At 41.4% G+C, this 24,186-nt stretch overlaps 3 protein-coding genes across 3 annotated transcripts; all 3 read right to left on the bottom strand.

Annotated features, from left to right (window-relative positions):
- Positions 1 to 2,855: 2,855 nt before the first annotated feature.
- On the bottom strand, positions 2,856 to 3,788 carry LOC114553035 (olfactory receptor 11A1-like). The gene has a single exon (XM_028574129.1). It carries the CDS (start codon positions 3,786 to 3,788, stop codon positions 2,856 to 2,858), a length of 933 nt encoding a protein of 310 aa, XP_028429930.1.
- Positions 3,789 to 7,150: 3,362 nt separating this feature from the next.
- LOC114553034 (olfactory receptor 142-like) lies at positions 7,151 to 8,080 on the bottom strand. Its single transcript, XM_028574128.1, has one exon. It carries the CDS (start codon positions 8,078 to 8,080, stop codon positions 7,151 to 7,153), a length of 930 nt encoding a protein of 309 aa, XP_028429929.1.
- A 6,678-nt stretch (positions 8,081 to 14,758) lies between these two features.
- On the bottom strand, positions 14,759 to 19,719 carry LOC114553033 (olfactory receptor 11A1-like). Its single transcript, XM_028574127.1, has 3 exons — positions 18,791 to 19,719; positions 15,031 to 15,142; positions 14,759 to 14,851 (listed from the first exon to the last, which is right to left on the bottom strand). The coding sequence occupies exons 1-3, from the start codon at positions 19,717 to 19,719 to the stop codon at positions 14,759 to 14,761; spliced, it is 1,134 nt and encodes a 377-aa protein (XP_028429928.1).
- Between the last annotated feature and the right edge of the window lie 4,467 nt (positions 19,720 to 24,186).

Genomic DNA, 24,186 nt, shown 5'->3' with positions numbered 1-24,186 from the left:
GTCTCTCTATTCATGTTTATCGTGTTTATTGAGCTATTACCTTATCACTTTCGCATATCCATCAATTTACTTACAACCCCTTTTTGCGCCAGCTTTGTAATGCCTACTTAATCTGTACTTTATGTAGCCTATTGTATTCTGTATTCTTGTACTATATCGAATGTGAAACTATATGTTGTCTTGCACGCTTATGCTTTTCTTGGACATGTTGCATGAAAGAAGAGCGGAAGAAATAAAATGTCAACGTCCCTAGGCTGGGACGGGCGTTGAGAAAGCATCCAAACCGCTGTTTCGTGGATTATTTATTGACTGGTCTTGTTCGAGGTTTCTTTGCTGGTCTGTTGTATTTGCCTGCTGTGTCATTCAGTTGTAAAAACTTATAGTCCAAAGGAGCCAGAAATGGTGAATGCCTTGTTGGAGAAGGAGGTTAGAAAAGGTTTTATTATAGGACCGTTCGATAAGTCTCCTTTTCCAATTTTTAGGATAAATCATTCTCACAACTTTCTTTGGTTACCTACCAAAGAAAGGGGTGGCGGAATTTCTTCACACACGTGTTCCTTTGACCCAAATCACGATCTCACCATTTTGATGTTTCAATTAATGATCACCATTACACTTTGTTTCTCAAACACTCCAAAACTAATATAAATAGTAAAGGTACAGTTGTCTATATCTCAGAGTCTATTACTGTTTGTCCTCTATCTTCCATGCTGACCTACTGGAGGCGCCGTCCTCGTGCTGGTCAGCAGTAGCCGTTGTTCGTCACTCAGAAAGGGAAACCAATGTCCAGAGCCTGGTTTGCATCTCACCTGCGCCTCCTCTGCCAATTCTGTGGACTGCCTCCGGACCATTATACAGCTCAGCAACTACTGCAGTGGCATCTGCTCCTGTTTCAACCCTAAAAGCCATGGGGCGATGGACATTACCTTTGACCTCATGTTCGTGCTATTCTTTATTCTCAGAAAGCTATGTGCTCTGCTCCTGATTGATTTAGACCAATAAACAAATCGGAAAATTTGTGCCTCATCTGCTTAAATTTTATTTTGCGAAATAATCTAAATAAGGATGTTCATTATCTAAATGTGCTTAAAGGCTACTTAATTCCATCCTCTTGTTTTCATTTATCACAAGAGGATTGCCAGGTATGCTCTGTTTGGGGGGAATTGTTTAGCTATCCTAGTCCTAAACTGTGCGAGTGTCCCCTAATGCTGCTGCTGTCCCCTGACTCTCTGCTTTTTCATGGTGCTTATGAAAGGTCAGGGGACTCCTCTGAACATAGCCATACCGCCAAATTTAATTCATAATTTATTTAATAAAACATTCCTAAGGCATTTTTATTGTTTGTGTTGTTCTTGACTTTAATGGACCTGACAGAACTATACCTGGGGTCCGTTCCAGGAAGGAGGTTTAACAAACTTTGAGTCTAACCCTTTTGTCTGAGTTGATTTATCCTGAGATGGGAAACTCTAAGTTTTTGGTTCCAGAACAGCTGATTTGAGTTGGTTCAATCAACTCGGAGTAGGTTCACTCAGGGTTACGCGCGTGCACAACCACTATAAAAAGGCAGCATGAATGGAGCCATGATTCCACGATTCACCATGGTAACAACCACAAACAAACGGGTCGGCAGAAATTCTCATGTGCACAAACAGCGAGTTTGAACATGCATTTCGTTAAAAAAGCAAGACAGCGGCTGCAAAAGAGAGAATTGGTGTGGGAGAAAATTGCTGCTCAAGTCCATGCGTAAGCATTAACAGTGTATTAATTTCATTTTTAATCACAGTTAACTTATAATATTACTGGTGAAAACTGGAATTGTATTACACCTATAATTTCATTTAGCTGCAATCCTGCGGGCGAAAAAATAAACTATAGCCTACTAATCCCATTCTGAAGCTGCAGCAACATGATCATTAACAGAACTATAATGTATAATCATTTATTTCTTTTTAATTGCACTCACTGGTTTGTGTCCAGGGAACACTACAAAAACATTTAAAAAATGTTTCAGAGCGAGTCACACTTTTCTGACAGCTCTGCATACAGTGGCTTTACTATTACAGTATGATCCGTATACACACCAATAAAGAAAACTGCCGTTTGCAAAAAACATAATGCGACACAAAGAATCTGCTGGGATGTTAAAGCCTGTCCACGATGGTTGATGTTAGTGATATGAGGACGGATAAGGTATCTAATGGACTGTGATTAAAAAATACCTCTCAAATCGGTTATGTGGAAATGAAAATACATCTATAGTCGGGACTCAATACCGACGTAAACTCTCTGTGAGTTTTCCTCATCTTAGGGTTAACAAACTCAGAGTTTTCACTAAACCTGCTTTCTGGAACGGGCCTCAGAGGCACAGCACACATTAAAAGACAAAGTGCATACAAAACAGATGAGTTTTTAACAGCTTCTTCTTTCGCATTCACACACATTTTCTATAGGGTATAGGGTCTGAGTCCGAGTCAGGTTGAGGTGGCTTTAAAAGAAAGACATGAGGCACATGGTGACTTTGACAAACTGGCAAAGAGTGAATGGAAAAGAGCTGATTTAAATATCTGCAGAACAGAGGAGGAAAGTGGCAACAGGAGTCTGATAACAATACAATTGCTAAAAAATTATTACAAAAATCCAAACGAAGAACACTGCATGAATCTCATTTTGGTGATTTAAATGATTTGCTTAATGATTCAAAACAACCTTTTAATCTGTTTTATTAAAACACGCAGTTTCAGGTTGTCACATTATATAGATACAGTCGACAAAAGTACTGTCAAAGGTAACTTAATGAATGTATTTCTTTTTATTCATGACGAGCAAAGCTCTTAGTTGTCAGATAACATTTGTAGTTACCTTTCCCCCCCAAAGAGCAGACGTCTACATACAATGCGTATTTTGGACATTTTCAGTCCATACAGTAAAGGGTTGATGAGTGGTTGACATGTAAGCCAGTACAATGACAGGACAATGCGCAACATATTGGGTAAATAGTTCATATTAAACCTGCTCTGTACTAATTCAAAGAAACCCCCACAAGAAAAATTCAGTAGGGAAAAAAGTTGAGGTGTGCAGGTACTGAGAGCTTTCTGTCTGGTCTGTTTGGAACCAGATAAACACACTTTAAGAATCCTCATGTAAGAGAAAAGAATTAAGATTATAAAACCAAAGATTACTGTAAATATGTAAACAAGTCCAAAAATGTTATTGACTCTGGTGTCAGAGCAGGCCAGTTTGACAACCGAATAGTTGTCACAGTACACTTTGTTAATAATGTTTCCACACAGCTGTAAAGGAGCAGTCTGACCAGACACCGACAAAGCATTGGTAAGAGAAGGGTATAACCATGTTAGAGCAATAAGCACGGCAATCTTTTTAGATGTCATACGAGTGTGATATTGTAGAGGATAACAGATAGCAAGATATCTGTCATAAGACATGATGGCTAAGGTCCAAAGTTCTACACCTCCATAAGAGTGCAAACAGAAAATCTGCAGGAAACAGAAGGGAGCAGAAACAGTGTGAATGTCAGAGAAGATCTGAACCAGAAGGAATGGAAACAACCCTGTACTACCATACAGTTCATTTACAAACAGGCTGCACAGGAAAAGGTACATAGGTTCATGTAAGCTTCTGTTCATACAGATAACCACAATCAGCAACAGATTGGCATAAATAATTACAGCATAAAAACACATAATAATCAGGAAAAATAAATATTTGAAAACCCCGGTGTCAAAGTAGGCAGCAAGTTTGAAATATGACACCTGTGTAGAGTTTATCATGATCTCATTAATAGTATATACACACCACAGTGTAACACATGTTGAGACATTGGATAAATCTAACGTTGATCCGCTCACCTGCTGTAGTCACACTATGACCCCCCTCCCAACTGAGCAGAGACACTGATTCTGCTTCTTTTATCCTTTTCAAGTCAGGGGGAGTCCGAGAAGCAGAGAGCAGTCCGACCTCATAATCAAGTGACACCTCGATTTTCTACTGATTTCTAATTAAAATTGAAAGACTAGTTTTGTTAGTGTTAGATCATTGTTTAAAGTGATAGTTCGGAGTAACTTCACCCTAGGGTCCTTTGCACCACGACCTCGAGCCAAACACCCCCCCAGAAGCTTTTTTCACCTGGGTCTAACATTGGGCGAGTTAGCGTAGAGTAATGTTAGCCGCTGAATAGCTTAGCGCAGGGGCTAATGGACCCACGTTTGTATCTCGTAAATGACCCAACTAATGATGCCCGAAATGATACCAAAGGTCTACACTAGTACATATAGGTTATGTACTCATAAAACGATGGATTGGAAAGTTTGTAAGTATACCAGAAGTTTATGTAAATAACACTTGCCTGCTGGCTTCTGCTCTCTGCTGTTGTTGCTGCTGTGAGACGAGTGCTTAGGGCCGTCTACAAATTACAACACCGAAAAGAGATGCAACAAAAATATTTTTTAATTTAACTTATTTTTTAAAGTAAGTGCTGTAATATAACTAGCAGGAGACAAGTAATAATTGAGGTAAGTTTGGAGACATTACCTTATTTAATCATTAAATTAAATATTAAATATTTTTGTTGTATCTCTTTTCGGTGAAGTAATTTGTAGACGGCCCTAAGCACTCGTCTAACTGCAGGTAGCAGCAGCAGCAGCAGCTAGCAGAGGAGAGCAGGCAAGTGTTCATAAACTTCTGGTGTACTTACAAACTTTCCAATCCATCGTTTTTATGAGTGCATAACCTATTTGTAGACATTTGGTATCATTTCGGGCATTATTAGTGGGGTAACTAACGAGATACAAACGTGGGTCCATTAGCCCCTGCGCTAAGCTATTCAGCTGATAACGCTACTCTACGCTAACTCTCCCAATGTTCGACCCAGGTGAAAAAAGCTTCTGGGGGGGTGTTTGGCTCGAGGTCATGGTGCAAAGGACCCTAGGGTGAAATTACTCCGAACCATCACTTTAATTGTTAGAGCAATGAGTATCATAGATTATTTGACACATGCACACAAATGCTGCGGGGTAGACTGATCGTGGCTAACGCTGTGTTCACACCAAATGCAGAGCGAATTTCTCGTGTTATCCAATTACTTTCAAAGTCAATAATAAGACATCAATAGACGTTTGCTTTGTTTCAATTAGGGGTATTTAATCATCTCAAATGTCCTGACCCAAAGTGTAAAAGTCTTCCCAAGTGTCCTAAAGTTTTCCTTAAGTATGCCCTTTTGTCCCACGGATTTGGACTGGCTAGACAGTCTGAAAACATGTAGAAAGGCCCTCAGAAATGCCAGAGCAGCCTATTACTCATCATTAATAGAAGACAATAAGAACAACCCAAGGTTTCTTTTCAGCACTGTAGCCATGCTGACAGAGAGTCACAGCTCTACTGAGTCATCTATTCCTAAAGCTCTGAGTAGTGACAACTTCTTGAGCTTCTTTAATGTGAAAGTACAAAAATTTGAGTTAAAATTCATCAGCTCTTGCCATCAACTTCAAACGGTTTATCTTTAAACGCAGGGCCACTAGAAACCGCTTTTAGACCTTACATACACTTAGACAGCTTTTCTCCTATTGAACATCGCCAATTAATGCAAAAATGTCTACAGCTAAGCCAGCTACCTGTCTCTTAGACCCCATCCCAACGATGCTACTTAAAGAAGCGTTACCCTTGGTTAACACTACATTACTAGATTTGATCAATATGTCTTTATTAACAGGTCATATACCACAGTCATTTAAAGTAGCTGTGATTAAACCTCTTCTGAAAAAAACCACTCTTGATCCTATATATAATCTCCCCTTTCTCTCCAAGGTCCTTGAGAAGTTAGTCACTAATCAGTTACTGTATGTAACTTTCTACATAACAATAGTTTGATAGTTTTTGATGATAACAAATTATACCTATCAATCAAGCCAGACAAAACTAGTCAGTTAGTTAAACTTCAAGCATGGATTAAGGACACAAAATCCTGGATGACCTACAATTTCCTGATGTTAAACTCAGACAAAACCAAGGTTATTGTGCTGGGCCCTAAACATAGATATAGCTACTCTGGATGGCATTGACTACTGTCAGAAATCTTGGAATTATTTTTGATCAGGATATATCCTTTAATGCCCAGTTAGAACAAATCTCAAGAACAACTGTTTTTCACCTACGTAACATAGCCAAAATTAGGCACATCATGTCACAAAATGATGTTGAAAAACTAGTCCATGCATTTGTTACTTCCAGGCTGGCCTATCTTCCTTACTATCAGGTTGCTCAAATACAGTACAGGCCAAAAGTTTGGACACACCTTCTCATTCAATGCGTTTTTTTATTTATTTTCATGACTATTTACATTGTAGATTCTCACTGAAGGCATCAAAACTATGAATGAACACATATGGAATTATGTACTTAACAAAAAAGTGTGAAATAACTGAAAACGTGTCTTATATTTTAGATTCTTCAAAGTAGCCACCCTTTGCTTTTTTATTAATAAGGGAAATAATTCCACTAATTAACCCTGACAAAGCACACCTGTGAAGGTAAAACCATTTCAGGTGACTACCTCATGAAGCTCATTGAGAGAACACCAAGGGTTTGCAGAGTTATCAAAAAAATCTTTTCAGATTCAGTTATTTCACACTTTTTTGTTAAGTACATAATTCCATATGTGTTCATTCATAGTTTTGATGCCTTCAGTGAGAATATACAATGTAAATAGTCATGAAAATAAAGGAAATGCATTGAATGAGAAGGTGTGTCCAAACTTTTGGCCTGTACTGTATATGTGCTGAAAAATGAGTAGTCGTGCAAATCCAAAGTCCTTCTTGACTGAATTGTTAACGGTGTGAGATAGGCAAGTAGATTATATACAAATATTAACAGTTAGGTGTAATTGTAAATTTGATTTCATGTCTGATAGTAAATACCTTAGAAAAGCTTATTCTGACATGACATGGTAAACACAACATTTTCTATAAACGTAAGATTAAGAGTATTGTGGATGTTTTGTTCCTGTATTGACAGAGTAAAAACAGGTTGAAAAGCTTAGTTAAGTTTATTTTTCACATTATACACAATGCACAGTTCTACAATAGAACAGTCTGATTAATTTTTTTCAAATAAGAAAACCTTTTTTGACTACTTTTCATTAATAGGCTGCTTTTGATATGAGACTTTTGCATATGACACGGATTTTAGACATTTGCAGGCCGTACAGTACAGGGTTGAAAAGTGGCGGACATGTAAGAAAATACAATGACAGAAAAATGCGCAACATATTAGGTAAACTGTTCATATTAAACCTGCTCTGTAATACTTCAAAGCAAGCTCCAAAAGAAAAGTTCAAGAGGGAAGCGAGGTGAGGTGTGCATGTACTAAGAGCTTTCTGTCTGGTCTGTTTAGAACCAGAAAAACACACTTTAAGAATTATCATGTAAGTGTAAAGGATTAACAGTAAAGAAACAGAGATTGTACTAAAAGTGGCAATGAGTCCGTACACGTTAATTGCATTTGTGTCAGAGCAGGACAGCTTCACAACAGAGTGTGTATCACAGTAAACTTTGTTAATGACGTTCCCACACAGCTGTAAAGGAGAACGCAAAGACAGCAAAACAACCATTGCAAAACAAGGATATAACCATGTCACAGCAATAAGCACGGCTATCTTTTTAGATGTCATACGAGTGTTATATTGTAGAGGATAACAGATGGCAAGGTATCTGTCATAAGACATGATGGCTAAGTTTAAATATTCAACAGCTCCATAAGAGTGTGCACAAAAAATCTGCAGGAAACAGAAGGGAGCAGAAACAGTGTGAATGTCAGAGAGGATCTGAACCAGAAGGAATGGAAACAACCCTGTACTACCATACAGTTCATTTACAAACAGGCTGCACAGAAAAAGGTACATAGGTTCATGTAAGCTCCTGTTCATACAGATAACCACAATCAGCAAAACATTGGCACAAACTATGAAAACATACAAAGACAAAATAAGCAAGAAAAGTAAGTATTTAAAACCCCCGGTGTCAAAATAGGCAGCAAGTATGAAATATGAAACCTGTGTAGAGTTTATCATGGTCCTCACCTTGGTTTATAACAATAAGAAACACCAACAAATAATTATGTTAACTTTTGTTCTACATTTGTAAAACTATATGTAACTAGTTTAAATTTGGACTAGGTTGGCACAATGTGTAACTTAAACACAAAGCATACATGAACATAAGTCAGTGTAGTAATACTATACAGATTCATTATCATGGAAACAGTTTTAACAAACACCCCCAAATGTACCATTTAGTTCAACATAATGTTCAGGTTACAAATTATTAATAAAACATCTGTGACATTGTATAAATTTGAGCTTACACCCTCTGTAGTCAGACTAAATCCGTCCTAACTGAGCTGAAACTTTGTTGCGACTTCTTTTATCCTTTTTGATACAGAGGACACCCACAGCAGCAGAATGACCTCATTATGAAAAGGTCCCATTGAAAGATTCTGTTTGGTCAATGTCAGCAAAAAGTAAACTTTGTAGATGGCATTTAGAACAGAAACATAACAAAAAATGGTTTCCATTAGAGTTGTTCCAATACCAATATCAGTATCGGAAAAGAAACTTTAAAATAGTTTCCCACTGATATATTGTCCGTGATAATTGATATTTTTAGAAATTATGTTTGATCAATGTCCGCAAAAAAGTAAACTTTCGAAATGCATATAGAATATTTCAAGAATGGGTGGGGAAGAAAAAAACGATACAGCATACTCTCCTCCTTGATAAAGCTTATAGTTAGGGAGTGAGGAGTTGCAGCGTTAGCCTAGACCGGCGGGGGAGGGTGTATAGCTGCAGACACTGCACCCTTTTTTTCTCTGCTTCTCTTCATAGTTGTCAGATTCATCTACCAACCCTGTCGCCGTTGTCCTGCTCCGCACCCTGCTATGCCCTGCTACATCCTGCTACACTCTGCAGTGCCCTGCTATGCCCTGCTACACCCTGCAGTGCCAAAGAAACGCCCTGTAATGTCCTGCAGTGCCCTGCTACGCCATGAACTACTACAACTACTATTTTTAGTCATAGTTCCATTATCCTTTTTTTGACTATTATTGCCACTGTTCATCACATCCTCAACCAGCACTGTCAGACACCGCCTACCAAGAGCCTGGGTCTGTCCAAGGTTTCTCCCTAAAAGGGAGTTTTTCCATCGCTACTGTCGCACTTTTTTTTTGCTATACTTGTATAACATAAGCATGCATGTTTATTTGGTTAATTTTGCAGTCGGTATTGCTTTTGGTAATGTATAACATTTGTATCGTATTGTAACATTCTAGCAAGCTAACCTTAGCTAACAGCGGCACAGTTTAACCACTGACAAATAAGTTATAACTTAACGTTACATGTGTTGTAGCCATACTGGAGAGTCTGAAGTCCACCCTGATGTCACTTTCCCCATCAAACTAAAGTACAGTGCCAGCACCGGGACTGTATCGATTAGCTGGCAGTAACGTTACGGCCTGGGGTTTGGAGCCTGTAGAACTATAAGCACAGGACCGTCTTTTAAATAAAATTATATTAAATGTATTTTATGTTGTGTTATCTTTTGCATTGCACTTTGCATGACTGCAGCATATAACGTTGTGTGTAAATACATTCTAACACATTAGAGCCTTTATAACATGCGGAAAAACAAAGCAGAAATGTATTTTTCACGGAAAACAATAGGTGGCTGTAATCCTCTCCCCGGGTGAAATTCACAATTTTACTGAAGAAAGGGTGAAATGTTGTGATCGTCATTTCCGGTAAATGGACACCGGTTGTGCGTGATTTCAGAAAACACTCCCCTGTCGAAATTTACACACTATGCAAGTGTACAAAGTTTACTGCCTGTTAGTGCACTAATAGAAGTGTGCAGTTTGAGACACACTCCCAGCCTATTTAAGGTATTTTCAGACGTGCCTACTAGTAATTCATATTTCAATGAGAGGCGAGCGGGCAGGTAGGGATTGTGGGCAATCTGACAGGTGGAGCGAAAACTGGGTGCAAACCCGTTAAACTGTCGTGGCTGTGCTGGTCTCATGCACATGCCAGCCTGCTGCACAAGTTGAAATGTGTTCAACTTTTCCTACGCAGTGCAAATCGATGGCTGGGTCTTTCATAAACTAAGCTGTTTTAGCATTGCCTCAGGATTGCTTCTCTGAGTTTAATGGTTTTGCAGGCTTCTTCAGACGGTGATCTGTATGCTAACACTTTGATACCGACTGTGAGGGTCAGCAGCTCCAAGTCTGAGTCTATGGTACCCTGCTGAAAATGGTGTATTTCTCCCTGCGGATTAGTAGTGCCAACCTGGCCCAGTGACTCGGTGTCGCTGTAAATGCGATTGTTTCTCTGTATCTTTATGTTATCTGTTGCTGTATTTGTCTGTGTATATTACCATGTGCATGAAACAGACGGAAAAATCTCCCTCATGGAACAATAAATATTTATCTTACACAAATGACTGCATTTTACAGAATGATGTAAAGAGCTAAACTGCTACCATTACAATAGATGCTACAAACAAATACATGCAGAGCAATAAACCAATTCTCTGATACATTGAAACAAAAATGACATGATATACAAACAACATGATTAGTCTCATCTAGTGTTACTTTAAATCACATTCATTGTATGTTATCTACACAGCAACACTCACATGCTCAACTACATGTGCTCAACAAAACATTCACAAATACAATGGTGTTAAGCATCACCTGCCACAAATACCCTTCAATTCCGGCTGCTATACATTGGTAAAAAAAATAAAAAGGTTAACTTACAGCCAGTGATTTACTAAGCATTATAACCTAGGATTGAAAGTGATTGCTTCTGGTGCTGGTGTATTGCTATGAGGATGGGAGTCTTTTAAAAATGACCTATTTTCTAATTCCTGTTCCCTGCTTCACGTGTGCAACAAACCTGAATAAGAAAGTCCAATAGGTGGCATGATTTCACATGATTCCAGGCAGAGGACAGAACAACTGTGTTTTAGTTGTCAAAATAGCGTAGTGATGCAATATATGATCGAGAGTCTTCACAGGGTGTTTATTTTGAAAATAGGGTGGGGGTGGCAACCTTTTTATGAAGTGGAATTTTAATGTTGTTGTTAATCAGCATTAAACCTGCCATCATCTACCAAGCTGGCTCAGGCAGTGTTATTTTTTTCTCTCTGCGCCGCATTCTGTGAAGAAGGCAACAAATACAAGCCAATCAGAGGCAGAGTAGGATGGGTCTTCTCTGATCAACATTTGTCAGCAAAACATATTTAATTTTGTTTTTACAACAGGTGCATCTGTGGGTATCATCAAAGATATACAAAAGTCCATACCAAATAAAGGAGTCCACAAGGCAGTAGGCAAAATCCCTCCAGAATATGGAGGACAACAAAAGACAGGAATACCAAAAACTGGAACACAGAGACAACGGGGTAGACTGCACATATGGACACAAAACAGTACAGAACAAAATACAATGATCTGACAACAAACAATGTCAACACAGAGACACAGGGTCATGAGGTAACAAGGAACAGGTGACACTAGGGCTGGGGAACAGGTGAAACACATCAGGGCTTTGCAGAACAATCGAAAAAGGCGGGAAAACACAACGCAGGAACTAAAACCAGATATGACCAGGGAGAAAAGACAGACTTCAAAATAAAACAGGAAACAGAACATACACAACCATGACAGTGGGTTTCAAGGAGTTGAATCAAAATATAATTATTACAACAGTTTCATCTGTTGTAATTGAAATTGTGTTGGAAAACAAAAGAAGGATCATGATAAACTCTACACAGGTAGTATGTAAGTGTAAAGAATAATTTGTTATTTACTATGGTGTTGGAGCATGCCAGTTTAACGATGGAGTAATTGTCACAGTACACTTTGTTAATGACATTGCCACACAGCTGTAAAGGAAGACTCAAAGATATCAAAATATATATTGCAATATATGGGTATAACCATGTTAGAGCACTACGCATGGCAACCTTGTTATATGTCATACGTGTTATATTGCAGAGGATAACAGATAGCAAGGTATCTGTCATAAAACATGAGAAATAAGTATTTAAAGAGCCCAATATCAAGGTTTGTTGTGTATTTTGAACGGTTGAACGGTGCAAGAAGATGGCTCGGGTCTGTATTGCTTGGCTGTGTTTTGATGCTTGCATGGCTTCTTATACTGAATGGGGATAGTGTTGATGTGTAACTGTGCTAATGTCTTGCTGTTTCCTGCAGCTCTGCATGGTTTATTTGTTGCTCTAGCTGTCTGTGTGGTGTCTTGTTGACTTCTGTCTGTATAGTTTAACCTGTACTAATGTCTTGCTGTTTCTTGTTGCTCTGGTCTAAAATCATCTAGCCAAAGGAATACAGTTGAAAATTAAATCTGCGAGCAGCAATGGACGGGCCCTTGCACCTCTGCGCCTACTGGCGGACGCCGCTCCTTGCGACCGTGCATTTGCGCGGCACTCAGACACCGGAAATCATCAACAATGAAAAGGGAACTCCCTGCTGAGTTCAACAATACTTCACACAAGACTCTACATCATACGGTTCAATAGCTGTGAAAAGGGGCGTGGCTAAAGCATAGGGGGCGGGTCAAACCATCACCAATTAACCGGGAGGAGATACAAAACACTTGACAAAGGGAGACACAGAGGCTAAATACACGGGGCAGGGAGCAAACAAGGAACAGGTGGTGCAATCAGGTGAAACACATTAGGGGAGACAGAGTAATCAAAAAGGCGGGAAAACACAGGAAGTAAAACCAGACAAGACAAGACAAAAAACAGGACTATCAAAATAAAACAGGAAACAGAAACACACAAAACAAAACACAGTAAAACAGGGTAAACAGAAACCTACACAATGAATAGGGAAATAAGTAAACAGAAATACACAACAGAAATATACAAAACAGGATAAATACACACAAGGGAATAGGAATAGAAATATACAAACCGGCAACTGAAATGTCCATAACTGCAACAGGAAAGGTTTTTTCCTGCAAAGAGACATTTTTGGCGCCCCCCAAAGAGGTTTTAGCCAGCGTCAAAATGTTTAATCACCAGCACATAAAAGTCTTTGAGTTCCAGCAGTCCACTCCCATGTGATAACTGCTTTGTTGTGAAACTGGCCTGCTCTGACACCAGAGTCAATAACATTTATGGACTCATTTCCGCTTTTAAAATGTTTGTTTTCTGAATGGAGTTTAGATTGATCAGAGCTACGCTAACATTGTAGTTGCTCCATCAACACAACAGACACATTATTTCAGTATTTACCAGGTACTACTTACTAGTTGCATATTTCCATTGCGTATTTCCATTGAATTTGTTTTTATTCACATATTTTATCTCTCAGTTCTTTGGGGTTCTTGTTAGATCAATTACGAGAATTGAATTTTTGATTATTCCAGAGAGATTTTGCAGAAACGGATATATTTCTGATTATTTCTTTGATCCGGGTGTGACAATACATTACAGAAGAGACAGGCTGTGGACTGTCAACAAAGTAAGTTTGATAACTAACAAAAGGGTCTGAAGACCAAAACAATTACAATTGAACAGAAATAGTCTGAGAAACTATTAAATTAAGAATAAAATAAATAGTCTACGAAACTAGCAAGTTTCCTGACTATTAGAGACGGTCTGAAGACCGTTCCGGGTTTTGTAAGATTTGCCGAAGAAAAGAACTAAGCCTTGTGGTGACGACTGCATTGAAAAAGAACTAAAGTTTCTGTAACTATGGAGAATGTATCCTCCATGTGAAGCATCCGGACCCATTGTTGGTGAGATGAACCAGTAATATGGACCAAACTGCTTGAGATGTCTGACATATTGGTCCTTTCTTTAATTAACCTATTTTATGTTTAACTGTTTTAACTGCTCTTTATTCACGTATTTATCTCTGTTTTTTTAATTCTTATACTGCACTGTAAAATGTATTCTTGTCTTTTAAATTGTTTTTAATTGTTTTCTAACTGCTCTTTCATGTTTTATGGAAAGCACTTTGAATTGCCCTGTTGCTGAAATGTGCTATATAAATAAAGCTGCCTTGCCTTGCCTTGTATTTAACCTTGCCTACGAATGCATGAAACGCAGGCGGTGTGTCCACGCCATAAAGGTAAGTTCTATTGTTAATGATCAACTTCTGTTGGAACTGTGCTGAGTCCAGTTTGAATCAGTGAATTGTTGTTTGAAGACATCTTTTTATTCTGTTTCTGGTATCTTTTCTCTCTCTCTTTCTATTGTATCTTCTATCATCTCTCCAGACTCTGTCAGTCTGGTGAATGGGACCAGTCAGTGCTCAGGCAGACTGGAGGTGAAGACTAACCAGTCTACCCAGCACTGGTCCTCAGTGTGTAAAGATGACTTTGACCAGCAGGATACAGAGGTGGTCTGTAGGGAGCTTGGCTGTGGGGCTCCTTCAGTCCTCCAGGGGGCGCTCTATGGAGAAGTGGAGCTTCCAATGAGGACCAAAGAGTTCCAGTGTGGAGGCCATGAGTCTGCTCTCCTGGACTGTAGAAGCTCAGACTCAGATACAAATGTCACTTGCTCACCTGGAAAAGCTGTTGGACTCACCTGCTCAGGTAGAAGAGGAGCTGCAGCTGCAGTCGTTGTGCAGGATCACTGGAAGTGAAACATAAAGGAGAATGGAGACGAGTGAGGTACATTAACCCTGGCTGGACCCTGAAGACAACTAATACGTGTTAGAGGCAGAGCTGGAGGATGATGGGGGATTGCCATTGATTTCCCTGGTGGAAGTCGCTGAGGTAGTCAAAAAACTCCACAGTGGCAAAGCCCTGGGAATTAATGAGAGCCATCCAGAAATGCTGAAAGCTCTGGGTGTGGAGGGGCTGTCCTGGTTGACATGCCTATTCAACTTTGTGTGGAAGTCTGGGACAGTGCCAAAGGAGTGACACAGACCGGGATGGTGGTTCCCCTTTTCAAAAAGGGAGACCAGAGGGTGTGTGCCAATTACAGGGGTATCACACTTCTCAGCCTTCTTGGTAAAATCTACTCCAAGGTGCTGGAAAGGAGGGTTTGGCCAATAGCTGAACCTCGGGTTGAAGAGGAACAATGCAGATTCCGCCCTGGTTGTGGAACAACAGATCAGATCTTCACTCTCGGAGGGAGCCTGGGTTTGTGGATCTGGAGAAGGTGTATGACCGGGTCCCCCGGGAGATACTGTGGGAGATGCTGCGGGAGTATGGCGTGAGGGGGTCCCTTCTCAGGGCCATCCAATCTCTATATGACCAAAGCTGTGTCCGGGTTCTTCTCTTTCAGCGTGTTTCATATGTCACATAACACATTTTAAGCTTTCTGCGTGTCATTTTACGCCCCATTCTCATTCACTACTCGTCACATGGACACTTTTAGGACCCCTTGACGTTGTGTGCAAAACTATGATGCTTCACTATTGTCGCCATTTTGTGAATTCAAATAAAACTTAAGTTTAGGTAACAAAAGTAGGTAGTCAAGTTTAGGAAAGACATTGTGATTTGGGTTCAAAAAGGACGTTTTATGCCAATTATAGGGTTAGGGTGAATGGAAAAGAGCAGATTTAAATATTTGGAGGGCCGATGAGGAAAGTGTGCGGTTATTACCCGACCCTCACTAATTTGGTGCCCTAGGCAAGATTTCAGCTGTTGCTGAAATTTTATTATTATATTGCTACCAATTCCACCATTAATAATAATAGTTATACTGGAAACGGGGCGAGACTCACTCCCAAACTTTCATTTATTGTTATCGTACTTAATTGACATTACAAGAAAGAATACGGAATATGCAATGGCCTTACAGCAGTCATAAATTTCACTCTTCACTATTTTTTCTCCCACTTGCTCCGTCTCTAAGGCCGGTTACACACTGCCTGTGTGGCGTGAGCGTGGAGTTTCTGTTGCGTGTCAGCTGTGTGGTCTTTACACACCAGAAAGGTGTCTGACGCGGCGCTGCTGCTGCTAGCCTTGTCTGCCTTGTTTCCCATTGATAAAATGAAATACCATGTTAAACATAAATATATACTGATCTGATTACAGCAAAGACAACGTTGGCAGTATTGACAGCAAAATAGGCTACAGAATATTTCCTTCTGGATTGACAGGTGTGTTATTTTTTTTTTAATTACATTTATATCTGCATTTATATCAAAACCTAGAGACTTTCAAACATCAACATGCCATTTATTAATATGTATTCGTATCTATACAACATATAAACATCTTTTCCTATTCTATTTTGCCTGGAAATGCTTCCAACACGCTTGTGTCTTGCATGAAAAATAGGAGTCGGTTCTATTTCTAGCACGCACGCTTTTTTCTCGAGCCGCGCCTGAGACGCATGTCATACAGGCAGTGTGTAAGCTCTAACCTGAACATAACCGAAATGTTGAAATAACAGAACCGAAAATATAAACGGATACGCCACGCAGCTGACACGCTCGCGCGACACATCCAGTGTGTAACCGAGTCTTATAATTTACGAATCATACCCCCGTTGAGGTGCCATGCTGCAGCTTTCTGGGCAGGTGGAGAGGTAACAGGGATACATAAAGGCATGTCTTCTTCTTCTGACTCAACCTCTGTGAGTTGATTCTGAATGCAGTTACGAGATCATAGGGGAACAAAGTCATATGAAGCAGGGTTCAGTTCACAATGTTCTAAAAGTTTAAAGGTCCAGTGTATAAAGTGTTTAGTTGTTCATTATCTAAATCTGTGTTGCCCGTTTACAAACTTGTCCTTTTTCATGAATATTTACCTCCAGCATCAATTCCAAGTATTTCTTTTGAGTTGAAATTTTACATTTGCCTTAACATTAACTGGGCTAGACATTCCATATTCATGTTCCATCTTGAAATACGTTAGCCAGTAAGGGACATACAGGACATACTGCTCCGCCTTTCGTGTTTTCACTGTCACATGATAAACTCACAGGTGCTGCTAATGCTGCTAATGGGTATTGTAGGTTCCTGGCCCCGGTGGCAAGTTTGTAGAAGGAAACATGGAGGACCTGTAGTCAAAATCCAAATTTCAAGAAAAAAGGATATTTAAAAAAACAAGAGACCGGCTTTTTGAAGCGTGAAGGCTACCATAGCTGTAATACGTACATTGAACTGTGTGGTGCGAGAGAGTTGATTGCGCTAGATGGGAGAAATTCCTACACATTGGACCTTTAATGAGGCACCCAAGAATATATACATTTTCTAACAGTCACTCCATTCATTTTGATGATGTGAGAGTAGAAAGATAAGAAAGAGGCTGCAGAGGCAAGGAGGATTGGCTCAAGGCTGGTTCACGCAGATAAATATTTAGGAAGGAAAACTTTGGAACAGTTTATGATACAACTTAAACGCCTGGATTATTGCAACAACCTCCTTTACTTGCTTGAACCATTAATCTATTACTCCACTCCAGCCTGTACTCAACTTAGCTGTCAGGATTTTAACCAGATCACATCACTGCCAGTATGTTTTAAGGCCTAAATGCACTGAAAGCGTCTGACGCAAGTTGATTTTGGTGCTTCAAAATGAGGACGCAGCGTGAACAAAGCTGTATTTTTTTCTGCAGCTGTACTACATGTTTGGAGAAAGTTACACGCTATATGATATATATGATGTGATTCAAATAAAAATGTATATAAATCAATGTATATTCAGGCGCAGTGGTGCCGGTAGGATTCTATTTCATAATATGCACAAAAACCGCCTGCAAGTGGTTTACTGCGCAAGAAATCGGCTGTTCTTACGGAGGTATACAACCCTGTTCGTCATTGGAGAAAGTCTTCTGCCCTCACTGTTAGGGGGATCTGTAACATACAACATCTTGGTCTAAATAGCGACCTTTGCTGGTTCTGTGGTGTTTCAAATCCGAGGCTTCAAATCTGATGCCTGAAGTGAGCCATAGAAGCATCAACGATCGCTTTCAGTGCGTTTGGGCCTTTAGAATACATTTTTAGATTTTACTGATCACGTTTGAGGCCCCTTATTGGCGTCGCACCCTTGCATATCTCTGACCGCCTACTGTACACACTGGTACGTACTTTCAAATCCTCAGGCAGAGGTCTGGTGTCTGTTCCAGAGGTCCGGCTGAAAATGAACCGGTACAGAGCGTTTGCAGACTCTGGAACGATCTGCCCGAGGATATCAAGTCAGCAGAATTTGCGGAAGGAAAGTCTGAGGCCTTGTTGTGGCCGGATGGAAAAAAATCACAGTTACAGTTTGTCACAATACATTTATTTTTTGATTGATGATGAGCAAAGCCTATTGTTGTCAGATAACATTTGTAGTAAGTGAGTAAGTAAACTATATTTATAAAGCACCTTTCAAAACTATGCTTACAAGGTGCAGTGCATCAAAAAAGATAAATACACAGATAAAATGCAAAACAATAAAAACAATGAAAATAATAAAAACAACTAAGTTAAAGGCAAACAGGGATTAAACACTCAAACAGTAGTAACTATATCAGAGGCACAGCACACATTAAATGACATAAAACAGATGAGTTTTTAACAGCTTGTTAAAACCATCAACTTTTCGTATTCACACACATTTTCTAAAGGGTATAGGGTCTGAGTCAGACTCAGGTTTAGGTTCAGGTTCAGGTGGCTTTAAAAAAAAGACATGAAGCACATGGTAGCTTTGACAAACTGGCAAAAAGTCAATGGAAAAGAGCTGATTTAAATATCTGCAGAACAGAGGAGGAAAGTGGCAACAGGAGTCTGATAATAATAGTAGTTACCTTTTCCCCCCAAAGAGCAGAAGTCTACATATAATGCGTATTTTGGACATTTTCAGTCCATACAGTAAAGGGTTGATGAGTGGTTGGAATGTTAGCCAGTACAATGACAGAAAAATGCGCAACATATTGGGTAAATAGTTCATATTAAACCTGCTCTGTACTAATTCAAAGAAACCCCCACAAGAAAAATTCAGCAGGGAAAAAAGTTGAGGTGTGCAGGTACTGAGAGCTTTCTGTCTGGTCTGTTTGGAACCAGATAAACACACTTTAAGAATCCTCATGTAAGAGAAAAGAATTAAGATTTTAAGACCAAAGATTACTGTAAATATGTGAACAAGTCCAAAAATGTTATTGACTCTGGTGTCAGAGCAGGCCAGGTTGACAACAGAATAGTTGTCACAGTAAACTTTGTTAATAATGTTTCCACACAGCTGTAGAGGAGCAGTCAGACCAGACACTATCAAAACATATCTAAGAAAAGAGTACAACCATGTTAGAGCAATAAGCACGGCAATCTTTTTAGATGTCATACGAGTGTGATATTGTAGAGGATAACAGATAGCAAGATATCTGTCATAAGACATGATGGCTAAGGTCCAAAATTCTACACCTCCATAAGAGTACAAACAGAAAATCTGCAGGAAACAAAAGGAAGCAGAAACAGTGTGAATGTCAGAGAGGATCTGAACCAGAAGGAATGGAAACAACCCTGTACTACCATACAGTTCATTTACAAACAGGCTGCACAGAAAAAGGTACATAGGTTCATGTAAGCTTCTGTTCATACAGATAACCACAATCAGCAACAGATTGGTACAAATTATGAAAACATATAAAGACAAAATAAGCAAGAAAAGTAAGTATTTAAAACCCCTGGTGTCAAAATAGGCAGCAAGTATGAAATATGAAACCTGTGTAGAGTTTATCATGGTCCTCACCTTGGTTTATAACAATAAGACTGTGCACACCAACAAATAATTATGTTCTACATTTGTAAAACTATATGTAACTAGTTTAAATTTGGACTAGGTTGGCACAGTGTGTAACTTAAACACAAAGCATACATGAACATAAGTCAGTGTAGTAATACTAAACAGATTCATTATCATGGAAACAGTTTTGACAAACACCCCCAAATGTACCATTTAGTTCAACATAATGTTCAGGTTACAAATTATTAATAAAACATCTGTGACATTGTGTAAATTTGAGCTTACACCCTCTGTAGTCAGACTAAATCCGTCCTAACTGAGCTGAAACTTCGTTGCGACTTCTTTTATCCTTTTTGCTACAGAGGACACCCACAGCAGCAGAATGACCTCATTATGAAAAGGTCCCATTGAAAGATTCTGTTTGGTCAATGTCAGCAAAAAGTAAACTTTGTAGAAGGCATTTCAAAGAACAGAAACATAAAGACAAAATATGGTTTCTATTAGAGTTGTTCCAATACCGATATCAGTATCGGAAAAGAAACTTTAAAGTAGTTTCCTCCTGATATATCGGCCATTTGATAATTGATATTGTTAGAGATTATGTTTGATCAATGTCAAATCAAAACTTTCTAAACATATAGAACTATGGGTTGCATATATTGCATTATTTTCCGTGGCAATACTGTATCCATACACGGAGAGCAAGTATCATTATTTTATTATATAAATTGCACATGAGAATTTAACTTTTTGGGTACTAGAATAATAAAATCAATTGCTTTTTCGGTGCACTAGATGGCGCAATTGAGTTTTTGTCCCCGGTGAGGTCAGCGTTCACGAGGAAGTTGGTAAAAGAAAGATAGAGACATCAGAGAAAGAAATAAGGAAAGCACAGTTCTCGTTTGAATAAAATTAAAAAAGGTAATTAATTGCAATTTATCGCAGAATATTGCAATATGTTTATTTTAGTATCATCTTGTGATAACTGTATTGTGATTGTATCGTGGGGCCCATACCTAATTTTCAAGACAGTTCAAGAAGAATTAACATCACAAAAAAAGAAAATACCACCAATACCCAATATTTCCTATTCCTTTTTTATGTGTGCTGTGTAGGTCACCTATCACAGCACCTATTGGCCGAGAAGCTGGTTACACTCTGGATTGGGGGTGTCATGATTCTAAAAATCCAAAATTCTATTTGACTTTATCCAGAATGCTGCAGCTCATGTTCTGACAAGAACTAAGAAAAGAGATCATATTTCTCATGTATTAGCTTCTCTGCATTGGCTTCTTGTAAAATCCTTCTCCTGACCTACAAAGCTTCTCTGTGAACCATCACCTTATCGTGGTGGAGAGGTTTGTGTGTCTCTGTGAACCTGAGGGCTGTGTTGTCTGGAGCTTTGTGCTCCTGGTAGGGTCTCCCAAGGCAAAGTGGTCTCAGGTGAGGGGCCAGACAAAGAATGGTTCAAAAACCCCAATGAAAAAGCTAGGCAGAGATGGAGTGACCCTGCCCGGAGGAAGCACGGGGCCCCCGTCTGGAGCCAGGCCCAGACGGCGGGCTCGTCGGCGAGCGCCTGGTGGCCGGGTTTGCCACGGAGCCCGGCCGGGCACAGCCCGAACAAGCTACGTGGCTCCCATCTCTCCAGCCCATGGGCCCACCACCTGTGGGAGGAACCGTTGGGGTCGGGTGCGATGCCACATGGGTGGCAGTGAAGGTCAGGGGCCTCGGCGGACCAGACCCGGGCGGCAGACGCTGGCTCTGGGGACGTGGAACGTCACCTCTCTGTGGGGGAAGGAGCCGGAACTGGTGCGGGAGGTGGAGCGCTACCGGTTAGATCTGGTGGGGCTTACCTCTACGCACAGTCTCGGTTCTGGAACCGTACTCCTGGATAGGGGTTGGACTCTTTTCTTCTCCGGAGTTGCCCAGGGTGTGAGGCGCCGGGCGGGTGTGGGGATACTCACAAGCCCCCAGCTGAGCGCCGCTGTGTTGGAGTTTACCCCGGTGGACGAGAGGGTCGCCTCCCTACGCCTGCGGGTTGTGGGGGGGAACTCTGACTGTTGTTTGTGCATATGCACCAAACAGGAGTTCGGAGTATTCGGCCTTCTTGGAGACCTTGACTGGAGTCCTGCATGGGGCTCCAGTGGGGGACTCCATTGTTCTGCTGGGGGACTTCAACGCACACGTGGGCAATGATGGAGACACCTGGAGAGGCGTGATTGGGAGGAACGGCCTCCCTGATCTAAACCAGAGTGGTTGTTTGTTGTTGGACTTCTGTGCTAGTCATGGATTGTCTATAACCAACACCATGTTCGAACATAGGGATGCTCATAAGTGTACCTGGTACCAGAGCACCCTAGGCCGAAGGTCAATGATCGATTTCATAATCGTGTCATCTGATCTGAGGCCGTATGTTTTGGACACTCGGGTGAAGAGAGGGGCAGAGCTGTCAACCGATCACCATCTGGTGGTGAGTTGGGTCAGGGGGTGGGGGAAGACTCTGGACAGACCTGGTAAGCCCAAACGTGTAGTGCGGGTAAATTGGGAACGTCTGGAGGAGGCCCCTGTCCAACAGACTTTCAACTCACACCTCCGGCTGAGCTTTTCGTGCATCCCTGTGGAGGCTGGGGGCATTGAACCCGAGTGGACAATGTTCAAAGTTTCCATTGCTGAAGCTGCGGCGAGGAGCTGTGGTCTTAGGGTCTTAGGTGCCTCAAGGCGGTAACCCACGAACAACGTGGTGGACACCGGTGGTCAGGGAAGCCGTCCGACTGAAGAAGGAGTCTTTCCGGGATATGTTATCCCGGAGGACTCGGGGAGGCAGTTGCAGGGTACCGAAGGGCCCGAAGGGCTGCAGCCTCTGCCGTGTGAAAGAGGCAAAGCAGCGGGTGTGGGAGAAGTTTGGAGAAGACATGGAGAAGGACTTTCGGTCGGCACCAAAGTGCTTCTGGAAAACTGTTAGCCACCTCAGGAGGGGGAAGGGGGAACCATCCAAGCTGTGTACAGTAAGGATGGGACACTGTTGACCTCAACTGAGGAGGTAATAGGGCGGTGGAAGGAGCACTTTGAGGAACTCCTGAATCCGACTAATCGCCCCCTCTATGTTAGAGGCAGAGCTGGAGGATAATGGGGATTGTCGTCGATTTCCCAGGCGGAAGTCACTGATGTAGTCAAACAACTACACAGTGGCAAAGCCCGAGGATTGATGAGATCCGTCCAGAAATGCTCAAGGCTCTGGGTGTGGAGGGGCTGTCCTGGTTGACACGCCTCTTCAACATTGCGTGGAAGTCTGGGACGGTGCCAAAGGAGTGGCAGACTGGGGTGGTGGTTCCCCTTTTTAAAAAGGGGGACCAGAGGGTGTGTGCCAATTATAGGGGTATCACACTTCTCAGCCTCCCTGGTAAAGTCTACTCCAAGGTGCTGGAAAGGAGGGTTCGGCCGATAGTCGAACCTTGGGTTGAGGAGGAACAATGCGGATTCCGTCCCTGGTCGTGGAACAACGGACCAGCTCTTCACTCGCAAGGATCCTGGAGGGAGCCTGGGAGTATGCCCAACTGGTCTACATGTGTTTTGTGGATTTGGAGAAGGCGTATGACCGGGTCCCCGGGAGATACTGTGGGAGGTGCTGCGGGAGTATGGGGTGAGGGGTCTCTACTCAGGGCCATCCAATCTCTGTATGACCAAAGTGAGAGCTGTATCCGGGTTCTCGGTAGTAAGTCGGACTCGTTTCAGGTGAGGGTTGGCCTCCGCCAGGGCTGCGCTTTGTCACCAATCCTGTTTGTAATATTTATGGACAGGATATCGAGGCGTAGTCGGGGTGGGGAGGGGTTGCAGTTTGGTGGGCTGGGGATCTCATCGCTGCTCTTTGCAGATGATGTGGTCCTGATGGCATCATCGGCCTGCGACCTTCAGCACTCACTGGATCGGTTCGCAACCGAGTGTGAAGCGGTTGGGATGAGGATCAGCACCTCCAAATCTGAGGCCATGGTTCTCAGCAGGAAACCGATGGAATGCCTTCTCCAGGTAGGGAATGAGTCCTTACCCCAAGTGAAGGAGTTCAAGTACCTTGGGGTTTTGTTCGCGAGTGAGGGGACAATGGAGCGGGAGATTGGTCGGAGAATCGGCACAGCGGGTGCGGTATTGCATTCAATCTATCGCACCGTTGTGGCGAAAAAAAGAGCTTAGCCAGAAGGCAAAGCTCTCGATCTACCGGTCAGTTTTCGTTCCTACCCTCACCTATGGTCATGAAGGCTGGGTCATGACCGAAAGAACGAGATCCAGGGTACAAGCGGCTGAAATGGGTTTCCTCAGGAGGGTGGCTGGCGTCTCCCTTAGAGATAGGGTGAGAAGCTCAGTCATCCGTGAGGAGCTCGGAGTAGAGCCGCTGCTCCTTTGCGTCGAAAGGAGCCAGTTGAGGTGGTTCGGGCATCTGGTAAGGATGCCCCCTGGGCGCCTCCCTAGGGA

This window comes from Perca flavescens, chromosome 3 (genome assembly GCF_004354835.1).
Source record: "Perca flavescens isolate YP-PL-M2 chromosome 3, PFLA_1.0, whole genome shotgun sequence".
Classification (NCBI taxonomy): Eukaryota; Metazoa; Chordata; class Actinopteri; order Perciformes; family Percidae; genus Perca; species Perca flavescens.
Note: the sequence above shows the minus strand (reverse complement) of the source record. Positions and strands in the feature narration are given on the sequence as shown.

What these genes read in the sequence shown, in the direction of transcription:
- LOC114553035 (XM_028574129.1), bottom strand. Translation starts at nt 3,788, where the DNA reads ATGATAAACTCTACACAGGTGTCATATTTCAAACTTGCTGCCTACTTT.
- LOC114553034 (XM_028574128.1), bottom strand. Translation starts at nt 8,080, where the DNA reads ATGATAAACTCTACACAGGTTTCATATTTCATACTTGCTGCCTATTTT.
- LOC114553033 (XM_028574127.1), bottom strand. Translation starts at nt 19,719, where the DNA reads ATGATAAACTCTACACAGGTTTCATATTTCATACTTGCTGCCTATTTT. An exon ending in CTGCTCTTTGGGGGGAAAAG is followed by an intron (nt 15,143 to 18,790) that starts GTAACTACTATT and finishes TTCCACAACCAG; the next exon opens with GGCGGAATCTGCATTGTTCC. An exon ending in CTGAGAAGTGTGATACCCCT is followed by an intron (nt 14,852 to 15,030) that starts GTAATTGGCACA and finishes ATTAATTCCCAG; the next exon opens with GGCTTTGCCACTGTGGAGTT.